This window comes from Paramormyrops kingsleyae, chromosome 1 (assembly GCF_048594095.1).
Source record: "Paramormyrops kingsleyae isolate MSU_618 chromosome 1, PKINGS_0.4, whole genome shotgun sequence".
NCBI lineage: Eukaryota > Metazoa > Chordata > Actinopteri > Osteoglossiformes > Mormyridae > Paramormyrops > Paramormyrops kingsleyae.
Window position 1 is genome coordinate 43,870,329 of NC_132797.1, and position 15,088 is coordinate 43,885,416.

At 42.7% G+C, this 15,088-nt stretch overlaps 1 protein-coding gene across 1 annotated transcript; it reads left to right on the plus strand.

The window, feature by feature from the left end:
• Positions 1-11,815: 11,815 nt before the first annotated feature.
• Positions 11,816-13,869, plus strand: LOC140578746 (E3 SUMO-protein ligase ZBED1-like). Its single transcript, XM_072700597.1, has 2 exons — positions 11,816-13,001; positions 13,218-13,869. Exons 1-2 carry the CDS (start codon positions 11,929-11,931, stop codon positions 13,867-13,869), a joined length of 1,725 nt encoding a protein of 574 aa, XP_072556698.1. The 5' UTR covers positions 11,816-11,928.
• The last annotated feature ends 1,219 nt before the right edge of the window (positions 13,870-15,088 follow it).

The window sequence follows — 15,088 nt, forward strand, 5'->3', positions numbered from 1 at the left end:
ATGTCTTTGGATCAGAAGAGAAAAATGGTGAATTCAGAGGAAAGACATACGAAAACAGGTACAATACACAAACTCTGCACACTGACTTAGGGGCAGGAATTGAAACCGCAGCCTACGAGGTAGAATGCTACCCACTGAGCCACGATGTCACCAGTGCCCTAAATGAAAATGTGAAAGAGGGAACTGTTTTGAAATGCATACCATGTAAGGAAGATGCATTGCTAAGCCTTGTAACATGAGCATTTATTCTGAGTGAGATCTAAGGAGCAATCAGTAATGAAGAACAAAAGTGTAAAAAAAAGAACTCTGCACAACTTAATGTGAATAAGGTTAAAAATCCATTTTTTTGACAGCAAATGTTACAAGTTATACTACGGGACCGTTGAATGCTTGAATCTGATTGGCTGACGAACGTTCTGAGGTGTGCAATTATTTTCAGGGAAACGCACAGCGAACGTAGTTCCAGGCAGCTCTCTTGACCGCATTACAGTTCCATATCACTTCGCATAGTTAACTGTAATAACGGAAATTAGCATACAGTACCTATACAGCACACAGGACTAACAAAAACAACATGACAGACGATTTTCCGAAAGTAAATTTGAATATTTACGGTGAATATGAAATGTGAATGTGTTACACACTCACACAAAAACGTGTTGTCAGCGCTGCCCTGACGATTTTATCAGTTAGCCTAGTGTAGCAACTTAAAGGCTACACATGACATTTCTCACTAGCGAGGTAATAACAGCGCTGCATCTTAAAGCAGACTTACAGTTTAGAGACGGTGCTTCAGAACACTGTTGAGGGACACACAGAGGTAGCCTAATTCATACAAGCTCTCTCTCTCTCTCTGTTTCTCTTTCTCTGTGTCTCTGTCTCTCTCGCTCTCTTTCTAATAACTTCATTATTAACTGCATTACTCTGCTATCAACGGCTCAAGCCTCCATTGCCAGCTTTAAAATGACGTTTTGGAACTAGCAAAAGAGTCGTTGGATGAGATGCGGAAGAAATAATCCTACTCACAATAGCGATTTAAGTAGAAAAACCGGGCGAATCCCTTGAAATATATCATCTGATCGATGTCTTGAGGTGTGGCAACCGTAGTATAAGCGGAATAATTGACTCCGGACCGTTGAATTATTAGAAAAATAATGCACAACTGAGGTGTAACCTCATCACCACCTCGGGTGTGCATTATTTTTCTAATAATTATTCCTTACTTAATTATTCCTTACTTATGTATGTGTGCTGTATGCAGAAAAAAGACACGTTTAAAATTTTGTTCAAATTTGAATGTCCGGACATAATTTGTTTGGAAGATAACAACATTTATCGTGCAGTGGCATCTCTGACTCAAAGGATGTCTGGCTTCTTTTTTGGGCTGGGATGGGACTTATCTACTGGCTCCATCCCAGGTTGGCAGGCAGCAACACCTCTTCGGAGCATCAATCCCAGGAAAACATGTTTAGCTATCATACTGGCTCCTCAAAATAAACCTCCATTCAGTTATGTTGCAGAAGAAACTAAGAACTCAACCAAATAAAATCCAGTCCATTCAACACTCAATCTTTGTGATTTTGTAAATGGGATTTTGTCAGCTTATCCAGTGATCATTGTCAGAAGAAGATCACGTTTGATGAAAATAACAAGGATGTGAAGTAGAGGTGAACATGGTGACTTTTTTTTCCTCATGTAAAATGATAGTTTTGTATCACTGCTGTGATTAATAACACAGTGTTGGGGCCCCATGGGATATTGCTGTCCTCCTGCCTCTAGTAAAGTAGGTTCAGAAGACAGGGTTAGGGAGGGTTTTTCAAAGCTTTCAGAAATGGATCAGACTGCCTTTCCCTAGTATGTACAGCACGTGACAAAGAGTCTCACATCTCCACCAATGGTTCATGATAGTTACAATTTTTTTTTTATTAGTATAAGGATAGCATCAAATAGCAGCTTTGGAGAAAAAAGGGTGCGCTGTTTAAAGCAATGACTCACCAGTAGACTTGTCATAAATGCTCAGAGCATATGTTACAATCTCCATATGACTCGGCAACTACCATTTTCACATACACTGTACACCTCAAAAAACAGATACATTGATTACGTTGAAGAAAGGAAAAAAAGCACAACTTATTTATATGTGTATGCTGGGTAGCTTACAGCAACATCAAAACAGGCAATGCTTACACAATCCAAAGTACATTTGATTAATCAGTTTTTCTATTATGGGAAAAACTCAGAATGAAATTATAATGTCATAAACCTTCAAGGACTTATTAGACAAGAGTCTTTAACAAACCTGGTTAGAATGTACCTACTTAATACAGAGGACAGATACAACAGAAACAATTTTACAAGTAATAAAATTAAATATATTCTGCTGTGGCCTCATTACAGGGAAGGGTGTTCCCAGGTGAAGCTCTTTATAACACAGAGAACTGTCATAAAAGAAAAATTTCTAAAATGTCAGTGATATGCATAACCAAGTAGCAATTGTTTTACTGTAATCACTTTTAGCACAAAGACAGAAACACACATGTACTTTTGGCTACATGTTTGTCTATGGTTTGATTTATTTGCCATATAGCCTTCAAATATACTTGTAAACAATTACTTTTACAATGAATTTAACTTTATTTATTTATTTATTTATTTAGTGACTTAGTGAATAGCTTTACTACTTTGGGGGGAGGGGGGTATTAAATCTTGCATGTTCTCCTCGTATGCAGTCCAAAGAAATGCAGTTAGGCTACTTACATTAATCAATACACTGAAAATAGTCTCTGATTGTGTCCTGTAATGAACTAGCAACCTGTACAGAATGCACCCCAGCCATGTACCCTGTGCTGCCTGGGATAAGCTCCAGGCCCCCTCTGACCCTGACCAAGATAAATGGTTATTAGAGGAATTATTATAATGTTTTATCACAAGTCAATATTTTTCACAATTGCTAAGAGTGTATATAATTTTAAGATGATTAGAGGTGATTTAAAGGTGATTAGAGGTTGTTGCATAGTACCGTTTACATATAATTTGAAATAGTAACTCTACAAGAAACTAATATCCTCCTGGACAAACACATTGCAGATATCATTCTTCTAAATCGAATTATTTTTTTTATTAGTGCAATTTAATAACCATACATTCATATAAAATAGCACAGCTCCACCATACAAAATTATATATCAGCACTTTTTAATTCCCACCATGATTAGGCATCGTCAGGTCAGGTCAATTTTTGTTCAGTGTACTAATTCACATTTACATCAGTCTCTAGTGCAGGGGTGGCCAATCTTATCCGCAAAGAGCCGGTGTGTATGCGGGATTTTGCTGCAACTCCCTAATTAGATTACTAATTAGACTACTGATTGGCTGAACAGTCCTCACACCTGGGTTTGAACAGCTGACCTACAGGTTATCCCAAAAACCTGCATACACACCGGCCCTTTGCGGATAAGATTGCCCACCCCTGCTCTAGTGCATGCAGGATATTTATATCCATAAAATTTCAATTTCTAATCCTATTTTAATTAATTCTCGGAGAATATTGAAGAAATCATTGTATGAATTTGCTTTAATTTTATATCCATGTTGTTATTATTTAAATATTTATTATTTATTTGTTTATGTTATTTTAGGCAAGTGTGTTTTTCTAACAATCGCGTTCCCCTTCTCAAGCATATTCCAGGCAGAATCTACCTTGATAAATTATCAGTTTCAACATAACATATGTTTACCAAAGGCATTCAGAAACTGCTTGGATTGTGATCAAGGTCTGTAAACCACTCCTGGTACAATAAAGTGAATGATATCAAAAGAATACCAGATGTCAACACACTAACATGCAAGTCTGTGAGAACCAAAAAGAAAATCTTTCTTCTGGGTGAGGAAAAAAATGAATGATACTATGTGCTTTGTCACTGCTATACCTTATTAGTTATTATAAATTTCAGACAGTGGACATAAAAACCCGTAGGACATTGGCATTCACTGTTGTTTAGTACACACTGTGACTTGTTTTATCCCATTGGAGTTATGACCAGTGATGATGTTTTGGAGTTCTGATTCCAGTGATGATGTTTTGGAGTTCTGTGCATGTCAAATTGACATCAGCATCCACTTTCCCAGTAGCTCATGTCCTCTGACTGAAGTAGTTTGTTTGCATAGAACTGCACAATGATATGTATATCTGTCAGGAAGTAATTTACGGAATGTTTATATGACGGTATAGGCCACTCCATGCCTCATATCAACAAAATGAAGATGAGAAAAACAGGTTTGTTTCCCAGCTTGATCATAAGGCACAAAGGACAGAGAAAGTTGGTTTGTAGTAACCAGGAACATCCCATTGATACTGCAAACTGTGACTGAACAACAAAGAAAGCAGGAGAAACACTGCAAATATTGAAATGATCTGTTTATGTAGAAATTTGAGTGAAATAATGAATGATATTTGCGTAAAAACACTAGACCTACTGTAGGAAGAACAGAAACATAAAAGAAACTTTGTCTCATGTTAAGAAAAACACTCTGAATAAACCACCCTAAGTCAAACATAAGAAACAATTAAACTAAGCTTTACTGAAATAATAAGAGGATGTACAAAAAACATTACTCAACCGTTTGATTTATAAACAATTACCTTGTCTGTTGAAGTACAAATCATACTATGTCTGTTGAAACATAACAACATATGTTTACCAAAGCCATTCTATTCTTACAATGCATAGTAAAATGGATAAAAATTGACAGGGTCAATGAAGTCTGATTTATCAAAAAGGTTGCCTGCACCTGAGAGATGGCAGATGAACCAGATACTCTATTTTCTACCAAGTATCCATCATTAAAACAATACAGTAAAATCTAGTTATAACGGATGTCAAGGGACCTGGCAAAACAGTCATATCCAGAGTTGCTGTATGCTCAGAACACAAGGACACCATTTACTCATGCCACACCCCAGCAGACACACTTGTGGTATAGATTATTATAATGTACATGTAGTAATCCAACTTTACCTGACCAAATGCGTGACTATTAATAATCCCGACTACGTATTTGCGCTGGATATCACCGGCACACCAAGCGCCTTGTAGGCTGAGCCTGCATGTCCGTCATAGCCAGACAAAACAACAGCTAAAAGTGGACCAGACTGTTTGTCCGTTATAAGCGAAATTCCATTATATGTGAGTCCGCTATATCCGATGCTTTTTCTGCATGTTCTTAATGGCGCACGGGCGGGACCAGCAGACCTCGTCCATTATAGACGATATTCTGTTATAAGCGAGTCCACTATAATGGGATTTCACCGTATTGCCATTCCACATTGATGAATGTAACATTGCCACTCTTCTACACTTGATGTCTTTGAATTTCAATCACTGTTGTCAATTTCTCTGGGACCTATTAGATTCTTCTTCAGCTGTACACATGGGCTTTAATAAATGGAAATTACACTGCGTTCCAAATTATTATGCAAAAAGTGTTCAGGAGTGAGAAGGTAAGAATTTTTTTGTTTGTCAGTTGAACTCATGGATGGTGATGTGTGTAGGGGCTCTTTATATCACTGAAAGCAATTGCAGACACCTGTGCTAATTAGTTTGGCAGGTGTGTACAATTAAAGGCAAAACTACTTAAGAAGGCTGTCCCACATTATTAAGCAGCCTACATTTTCAACCAAAATGGGAAAGAAAAAGGACCTGTCGGCTGCTGAGAAGCAACAAATTGTTGAGTGTTTAGGTCAAGGCATGACAACAATCAACATTGCCAAGACACTTCATCGCGATCATCGCACAATCAAGAAGTATGTAGCTGATTCAGAGCACACACGTGTGCGTGCTGTTAAGGGAAAATCGAGGACTCTTTCCAACAGGCAATTACATCGGGTTAAAAGAGCAGCTGCAAAAATGCCTTGTCTTAGCAGCATACAGGTTTTTGAAGCTGCTGATGCCTCCAACGTGCCCCGAACAACAAGATGTAGGGTCCTCCAGAGGTTTGCAGCTGTGCGTAAGCCATCCTTTCGACCTCCCCTATCCACTGCACACAAGCAGAAACGGCTCCAGTGGGCCAAACAATACATGAAGACTGACTTCAAAACTGTTTTGTTCACCGATGAGTGCCGTGCAACCCTCGATGGTCCAGATGGATGGAGTGGTGGATGGCTGGTTGATGGCCACCCCATGCGAACAAGGCTACGGCGCCAACAAGGAGGAGGTGGAGTAATGTTTTGGGCTGGAATCATGGGGAGAGAGATTGTCGGCCCCTTTAGGATCGCTGACGGGGTAAAAAAGACATCCATAAAGTATGTGGAGTTTCTCAAAGCGCACTTCCTGCCATGGTTCAAAAAGAAGAACCGTGCATTCCGCAGCAAGATCATTTTCATGCATGATAATGCACCGTCTCATGCTGCAAAGAACACATCTGCATCTCTGGCTGCTATGGGCATAAAAGGGGACAAATTTATTGTGTGGCCCCCATCCTCCCCTGACCTCAACCCTATTGAGAACCTCTGGAGCATCATCAAAAGGAGTGTCTATGATGGCGGGAGGCAGTTCACATCTAAGCAACAGCTCTGGGAGGCTATTCTGTCCTCATGCAAAACAATTGAAGCAGATACCATCCAAAACCTGACAAATTCAATGGATGGGAGAGTTCAGAAGCTCCTTTCGAACAAGGGGTCCTATGTGCAAATGTAACATCACCTATAATAAAGTTTTGACTTGAATACTGTTTGATTTCAGTTACCTTTCAGTTTGTAATAACCTGCTAATGCTTATAATTTCACAAATGACCATTTTTTGTTCTTTATAAAAATGAAAAGTTTGGAAACTCTGTTGTGCATAATAATTTGGAACATGCATTTGAATGCATTTTGAGTGTTTTATTTTTTTAAAATATACTGTTATTGGGCAGTTTGTTCAAAAACTTTTCAATTGTACTCTAATAGTTGATGACTGGAAAATTACAATGACTGCAATTCATATAGGTAATTTGGAAAATCTGAGAAAAATATGATTTGCATAATAATTTGGAACGCAGTGTAAGCTCGTTGAAATTTTTTTCCTCACCCTTGTATTACTTGTTTTGTAGGAAATGGCAAGCCATCGTTTTATATTATTAATATGCTTATGTTCAGAGATGGGCACAAATATGTCAAGACGTTTGGAGTGGTTGTTGGAGTGGAGCCCCTTGGATTTTCTCTCCTTGTAAAGCTTCAAAGTGAAAGGCTTTGTCTTGGGGTTGCAGTTTTCTGTTGGGTAGCAGGCCTTCCCCAGCAGGCTTCATGGTGGTCTGGTGATTTGTTAATGTTTTCTGGAGGGCTTCTCGCGGGCTGCTCTGCTGGGCTGCTCTTCTCTCTCCCTCTCCTCCGATACTTTGCTTTGTTTTATGGTTTAAAGTTCATGAATAGGGATGACCAGGAATCCGACACCTGAACCAATGGCTGGCCATCTAGTTGGCGGGCTTTCGGAGGGGTGTCTGTGGCAGTCCTTTTGGTATTCATGACTAAATTGATGCCACTTTACCGATGATTTTCATTAAACTGGTGTAACTTTTGATACACACAATTTCATGGTAACCACTGACCAGATTTGAAATCAGGAGTGATTTTCAGTTTGACACAAAACAATACCAGCGGGGTGAGCAGGAAGCAGGGAATCAGGATCAGGGAGATGGAGATTCAGGAAACAGGATTTATTATGGAAAACGAAAAGGCAGGTACACATACGGTTAAGACATCAATGACATGACTGGGGAAATGTACTCGAACACGGATTGAAATACAGAAGACCAATTGGAAATAACACAAAACAGCTGATTACATTAAAACCAAGAACTTTAACGAGATACCGGGAACAGGACTCACACACAGAACAGGTACAGAGACAACATGCTAGACAACCACTGACAGACCACAGGGAAGGCGAACAGGCACAAGGGAACTAGGCAAGGAGACAGGGGGAACACCAACGGGAGGAACGAGCAGACCAGGCATGAACATAGGAGAAACAGAGGGACAAGGAGCAGATACAGGAGGCCAGAAGGTAAAGGACGGGGGACAACGGGGAGCCCGAGGAAACCCCAGCGGGCGAGAGGCAGAAGCCGCAGGGGCAGCAGGCGACCTCGAGGCCGGAGCCGGAGGGACCCTTGGCGGAGCTTGGTGAGGAGGCAGACGAAGCGATAGGCGAAAGAGGGGAGGAGGAAGTCAGAGGGGGCACCAGGGGAGGTGAGGAGGAAGATGAAGGTGACTTTGGTGAATGCGAGGAGGGAGGGGAAGCCGCAGCATGCGACGGCGTAGCCACAGGGAAGGCGCCGTCCATCAATCAGCCAGAGTGAGGGGACCCACAGGCGACCAACGAGTAGAAGCGGGGGAACCCACAGGCGACCGACAAGGCATCGGAGGTGGGGCCGAAGGTGGCCGACAAGTCATCGGAGGGGGACCCACAGGTGCCCGCCGAGCAGGAGCCCAGTGGACCACAGGCAACTGCCTAGCAGGAGCCAGAGGACCCGCTGGTGCCCCTCGAGCCACAGCCAAGGAGAGCGAGGGCGAGCCAGGGGGCAGGGCAGGTGGTACTCGACCCCTGCACAGGTGGCGTCTCCCCTTTTGGGACACCTAAAGGTGAGGACCGGGCCGGAATCCACTGCAATGAGGCACTGGTTAGGGTTTCACCCTAGGGGGAGACCCCGGGGAAGTCTGGGTAATCCCCGAGGGGTACCTTTCGGGCTCCTCCTCTATCTCCACCAAGGGAGGAGGAGCAATGGTCTGGTTGTTGGGGGCCTCCTCAGGGACGGAGGTCAGGGACATGGGAGTAAGGTCAAGAGCCGGGGGGACTGGAGCCGAAGCCTTTATGGGTGGAGAAGGAGCTTCTGAGGGCGGCGGCGCTGCAGGAGCCTCGCAGGGCGGCATGCCAGCCGCCAGGAATGGAACCGGGGAAACTGGAACCAGAGGCATGGACGCAGGACCCAGAACAGGTGAAGCAGGATCCTCTGGGGGCAGGTCCAGAACCAGAATGGTATCCTCTGGGGGCAGAGCGGGTACCTTTGGGGCAGGTCAGAAGCACCAGGAACAAACAGGTCAGGAACATCCGGGACCGGCAGGTCCGGCACCGTGGGAGGCGGAGCATCAACCACCGGTGCAGAAACCGCGGGGGGTGGAGCATCAACCGCCAGTGCAGGAACCTCTGGGGTGCTGCAAGGACCGCTGGTACAGGAACCATGGAGAATAGAGCCGGGGTTCACGCCTTAGCAGCAGGCGTGGCACCTTTAAGAACCTGTGGGACCCACGGGATGGCATCCCATACTGACCTGGCCCCTTTAAGGCGTGTCCCAACCAAGGGGTTTGCTGCTGATCCAGGCAGCGACGTGGCAAATGGCTGCTGTGAAGTGGTGGTGATGTCAGGGATGAAGGATCGGGAGGGGTTCCTCCCAATATCCGGCGGGGGAAGAAGCTGCTGAGATAGAGACGGCCCCGAGGAAGATTGCCAGCTCATTTTCTGGTCTCTGATCTCTCCATTTTTTCTTTTTCCTCCGGTTAGCTGTTGTCGGCGGAGGTTGGGTTGCTTCAGAGAGGACGGAAGGTGAATCAGAGCCCTTTCCGCTATTCAGTGTGACCAGCTGGGTCCTCACCTCCATCACTCTCTGCAACAGTTGCCGGAGATTCTCGCGCACCTCACGCTCCCGAGCGAGGACATCTCTTGCAGGATGGTCCCACTCCGGCTCAACCATGTGCGTCCGCTCCATTCAAAAGTTGCGCGTCAAATGATTGTCTGTGGGGGGCAGCAGGCGCACTCACGCCAACACACGTTTCAAAATGACGCCAACAACGGCGCGCCGGTTATTTCAAATAAAAAACTACTTAAAAAACTATGACGTTTTTTAAGTAATGAAGCACTTTTTTGCCATTGTGAATAATAAATTAAAGTGCCCTAAACGTTTCAACAACAAGAATCACGGAATAACGCTGGGTAATCCTTGTTAAAATTAAGGATGCACCGATCTACATTTTTTCATTTCCGATCCGATTCCGATACCTGAATTTGGATATCTGCCGATACCGATACTATTCCGATACCAGAGCTCTATTTGCTTTAATATCACTATGATTATTATCATTATTGTTGATTTTATGAGGCTGTAATAAACTTCTCTACAAGCAAGTCTATGAATGAGGTTAGAAAACGGCAGAAATATGCAACTTTAAGGGTTTAAATGGATATTTATTTAAATTTCAAGACAGGATTACTAGATACTAGTGCAATATACACCATCAAAGAAACAAACCCTGTCATATGAATTAAACAGCACAGATATAAATCACCACTAGGCAGCAACACAGTGCTTTTTCAGGTGTTTAATTATATTTGTAGTGTTGAACGTCGCGACGGAGATTCCACCTCTCGGAACTACGGCTTTGCAACATTGCACGTTGCTGTCTTACTTAGCGGCGTTTCGACCGTAAAATGTTTCCACACAGCGGACATGTTGTATGGCGCTCAATGCTAAACTGCTACCTGCAAACTGCAGAGGATTTCCTGAAAGGAGGCGTGTCATCTCTCTCAGTGTCTCATTGGAGCACAGACACGTCACCTAGCCCGGGATCACTTGTGAAGTCATTTCAGCAGACAGCATTGTAGACATAACTCTGGATCGGAAATTTCTCCAGGTTGGATTGGAAATTTCAGATCCGTTAATTAAGCTGGTATCGGAACCCGATATCGATACTGGATCGGATCGGCCCCATCCCTAGTTAAAATGAGCGCATGCGCTCTCTCTCTCTCACCCGCTCTCGCCGTAGAGACACTATTTTCTTTAAATAGCCATCTCGCTGTCAAATTGGTGACAAAATGCCGACCAGCGGAAACTGTTATCGTGATGCTAGCCCATGGCCCTGGGCGTGAGAAGCATGCAAACATCCTGGCAGAAAGCGCATTACCCCTTTTTATTAATCTGACTTATTTATAAATAGTATAAAATAATATATTTCTAATTTAAATAAAAGTCGATCTCTAACACCACAGCCCCGGGTTGTTTAGCGACATTTAGCTAAATTCATCTATGTTTGGTTAATCAAAAGGAATAAAACATTATAACTTAAAAAGATGTATTTAGTTGTATTTTGTTAGTTTTATTTTAAATAAGATGCCTACGATTTATTTAAATACATTTAATAACTGTAGCAACAAACAACAGAAATATTTCAAAACCATGGTAGATTATCCCTCCACACACACACACACCCGGAATATAGCCGTTGCATGACAGTACAGATAGGCAGTATGGTGATTTCTTATCATGCGAACAGTGGGTGGGGAGGCTGTAGAAACGGGAGAGCCACAATTCCCACACACCACTATCATTTATTGAAAACAGCTGAGGCAACTAGCTTTCTGAATTTTAAAGTGTGTATAAAATAAGTAAATGTGTGTAAAATAAGTATAAGATGTGTTATAAAGCATATAGCCAATGATAATTAATAAATAATTTAAGCATAATATCCCACACACACACCCCGGCCTATAGCTGGTAGAAATGACGCTATCCTGCGGGCTACAAGATAAAAGCATATGGTACCAAAGCGGGTTCAATAGTCTTTAAAAGAATAAAATACATTACATAAATTTATTAATGTACTGGTTTAAATGCGTTTTGAGGATAATAAACGGCGTAATTTTAACGGGATCACCAGCTTTTCTAGCTAGAGAGGAAAGATGGTCTGACAGTTTTAAATGGTAAAAGCAGTAGCTGTGTATTGTTAACAGGTGTTTTTAAAGAAAATACACTATTTCACATCAGTAAAAACTAGGGCTGTCGAAATTAACGCGTTAATTGCGATAATTAAATTTTGGAATTAATTACGTTAGAATATTTAACTATAAGCGCAGATGAGTCGCTCCCATAATTCCAATTGTTTTGTTTACCGCGCCACTGAAAATGGAGAAGCAGGAACAGGATGGCCTTCTGGATGGGGAATTTAAATACAAGAAGAACACAGACGGGACAATAAACAAACACGTTGTAATTTGCACTCACTGCAGTAAAGAGTTTCAATTTCACCGTTCATATTCGAGCTTAAAATACCACCTTAATGCCAAACACGCGTTTGTCGGGGCAGCAGCTTCACCCGGCCTGCGTCAGACCACTCTGAGTGAACGCAGGCCACTCAGTAAGTCTTCTTTGAACAAACTGACCGACAATATAGCTAAATGGATAGCAAAGGACTGTAGACCGCTAAGCATTGTGGAGGACAAGGGTTTCGCGGATGTTTTAAAGGTTGCATCTCAGGACGCGTCCTACAAGCCCCCAGCGAGAAGCACAATAACTATTCGAATCCACGAACTGTATGAAACGGAGAAAAAGAAAAAAGAAGAGGCTTTAGTTCACACGGAATGCGTGGCTCTGACAGGAGACCACTGGACAACAGTGAGTAATGACAATTACCTGGGAGTTACTGCGCATTTAATCACTGAAGCCTGGGGTCTGACATCCTTTGCGCTGACTATAATGAAAACGGAAGAGCGTCACTTTGCGGAGGCTTGTGCAGAGCAGTTCCAGACTGTTGCTCGCAATTGGAGCATTGAGGAGAAGGTGACAACAGTAGGCACGGACAGTGCGCGCTATATGATCGCCGCGGCTCGCATCATGCCATTCAATCACATGCCGTGTACCGCGCACATTCTACAGAGATGCATCACAGTGAGCCTCACAGACAGTGGCTTTGTCACTGCACTGGCCAAATGCCGCAAAATTGTTGGCCATTTCAAGCACAGTCCAGCAAACACAGCAGAGCTGAACGCAGAGCAGGTGTCACTGGGGCGCAAGCAGGAGCCGCTGGCCCAGGACGTGCCTACGCGCTGGAACTCCACGCTGCAGATGGTGAAGCGCTTGATCCGCAACCAAACTGCAGTAACCGCGACTCTGGATAAACAGAAGCATAAACTTGTCCTCCTGACGCCTCCAGAGTGGGACAAACTCCAGAGACTGGAGACACTTCTAGAGCCCTGCAGGTGAGCCTGTCATTGTGACCATTATTGTAGGCTTAGATTAAATGTATCAAACATGCATCTTAAATCAGTTTTGTTATTATGAAAACGTCTTATTTAAAAAATAAATGAAATCAAATATTTTATTAATATTACCTAGTATTAAAATAAGCTTTTTAAATTTGCTGTCTTATCTGTGTGTGTGTGTGTGTGTGTGTGTGTGTGTGTATTCCACTGCAGATATGTGACTGAACTGCTGGGAGGAGAGGCCTACGTCTCCTGCTCTGTAGTTCTACCTGCCTTCTGCCACCTGCGGCGTGTCATGGAAGTAACTGATGAGGACCCTGCATATGTGGTGAGGTTTAAAGAGAAGTTTAAGGAAGACCTCGCTTCCCGCCAGGCACATACCAACTATGCATGGCTCCAGATTGCAACTGCACTGGACCCACGTTTTAAAGACCTGCGCAGTGTGCCCAAGACTGACAGAGAAGCAGTGTGGACCACACTGGCAGGCATGCTACATGAAGACTCTCCTAGAGGATCACACACTGCAGAAGAAGGTCCAGCCAAGAAGAGGCTGAGCCTGCTGCAGATGGACTCTGACTCTGAGTCAGAGGAGGAGGTACAGCAGGACAGAGCCATACAGCGCTACAGAGCAGAGCCCTGCACTGCCTTAGAGGACTGTCCCTTACAGTGGTGGGCAGCTCATGCAGGAGCCCACAGCCAGCTGGCCCGCCTTGCTCGCAGATACCTGGCCACTCCTGCCTCCACAGTGCCCTGTGAGAGGCTGTTCTCTGTAGCAGGGCACATTGTGAACAAGAAGAGGTCTTCTCTGCACTCAGAGAACGTGGACAAGTTGGTTTGTCTCAGCAACTGGCTGAAGGATGAGTAGACCAGAGGACCGTGTGTTTAGAGCTTGTTCTATGGTTGAATGTGATTTAAACAATAAAACACTGTTGTTCATATTTTTTTGCACTAATCTACCTTACCCAAAAGGATGATTGGAGTTTTTTTCTGTTTGCCTGTTGAAGTAGGCCTATGTTCTGTGAACTTGAAAATGTATATGGATAAAACAATGTGCCTAGTGTAGGCTAGATTCAAACGGGTGGAAAACATTCAGTAACAATCCCTCACAATTATTTGAAGCCCTGTTCTGCTTGTACTGCTTGTACTCACAATTAATAATAAATAAAACAAACAAGTGTGTTAAAAACCACTATCTGTCCCGATTTTTACACACATGATATATTTAGAGTTGCGATTAATCACAATTAATTAATTTTTAGGCTTTGATTAATTCGATTAAAAATTTTAATCATTTGACAGCCCTAGTAAAAACACAACCATCCTGTTTTTAGGGGGATTTATGCACATTGCACATCTAGATATGTCGGTCAGCTAGTGGTCACTGTGGGGGAACGGGGCGTCGGCTCAAGAGCTTTTGGAGTCGTGAGCGATAAGCCCATGAGAAGGAAGCATCAATGAAACAAAATGGATGTCGTTTAACCACTGGTCTTGTGTATGAGAAGCACGCCACCATCCTGACATAATGTGCATTAACTCTATTTGTTAATCTGACTTATTTGTAAATAGTATAAAATAATATATTTCTAATTTAAATAAAAGGGGCCTCGGGTTGTTTAGTGACATTTAGCTAAATTCATCTATGTTTGGTTAATCAAAAGGAATAAAACATTATAACTTAAAAATATGTATTTAGTTGTATTTTGTTAGTTTTATTTTAAATAAGATGCCTCCGACTTATTTAAATACATTTAATAGCTGTAGGAACAAGTGAATGTTAGCAACATACTATGGTAGAGTAATGCCTTGGACATACACTCACCTAAAGGATTATTAGGAACACCTGTTCAATTTCTCATTAATGCAATTATCTAATCAACCAATCACATGGCAGTTGCTTCAATGCATTTAGGGGTGTGGTCCTGGTCAAGACAATCTCCTGAACTCCAAACTGAATGTCAGAATGGGAAAGAAAGGTGATTTAAGCAATTTTGAGCGTGGCATGGTTGTTGGTGCCAGACGGGCCGGTCTGAGTATTTCACAATCTGCTCAGTTACTGGGATTTTCGCGCACAACCATTTCTAGGG

What these genes read in the sequence shown, in the direction of transcription:
- LOC140578746 (XM_072700597.1), top strand. Translation starts at nt 11,929, where the DNA reads ATGGAGAAGCAGGAACAGGATGGCCTTCTGGATGGGGAATTTAAATAC. An exon ending in ACACTTCTAGAGCCCTGCAG is followed by an intron (nt 13,002 to 13,217) that starts GTGAGCCTGTCA and finishes ATTCCACTGCAG; the next exon opens with ATATGTGACTGAACTGCTGG.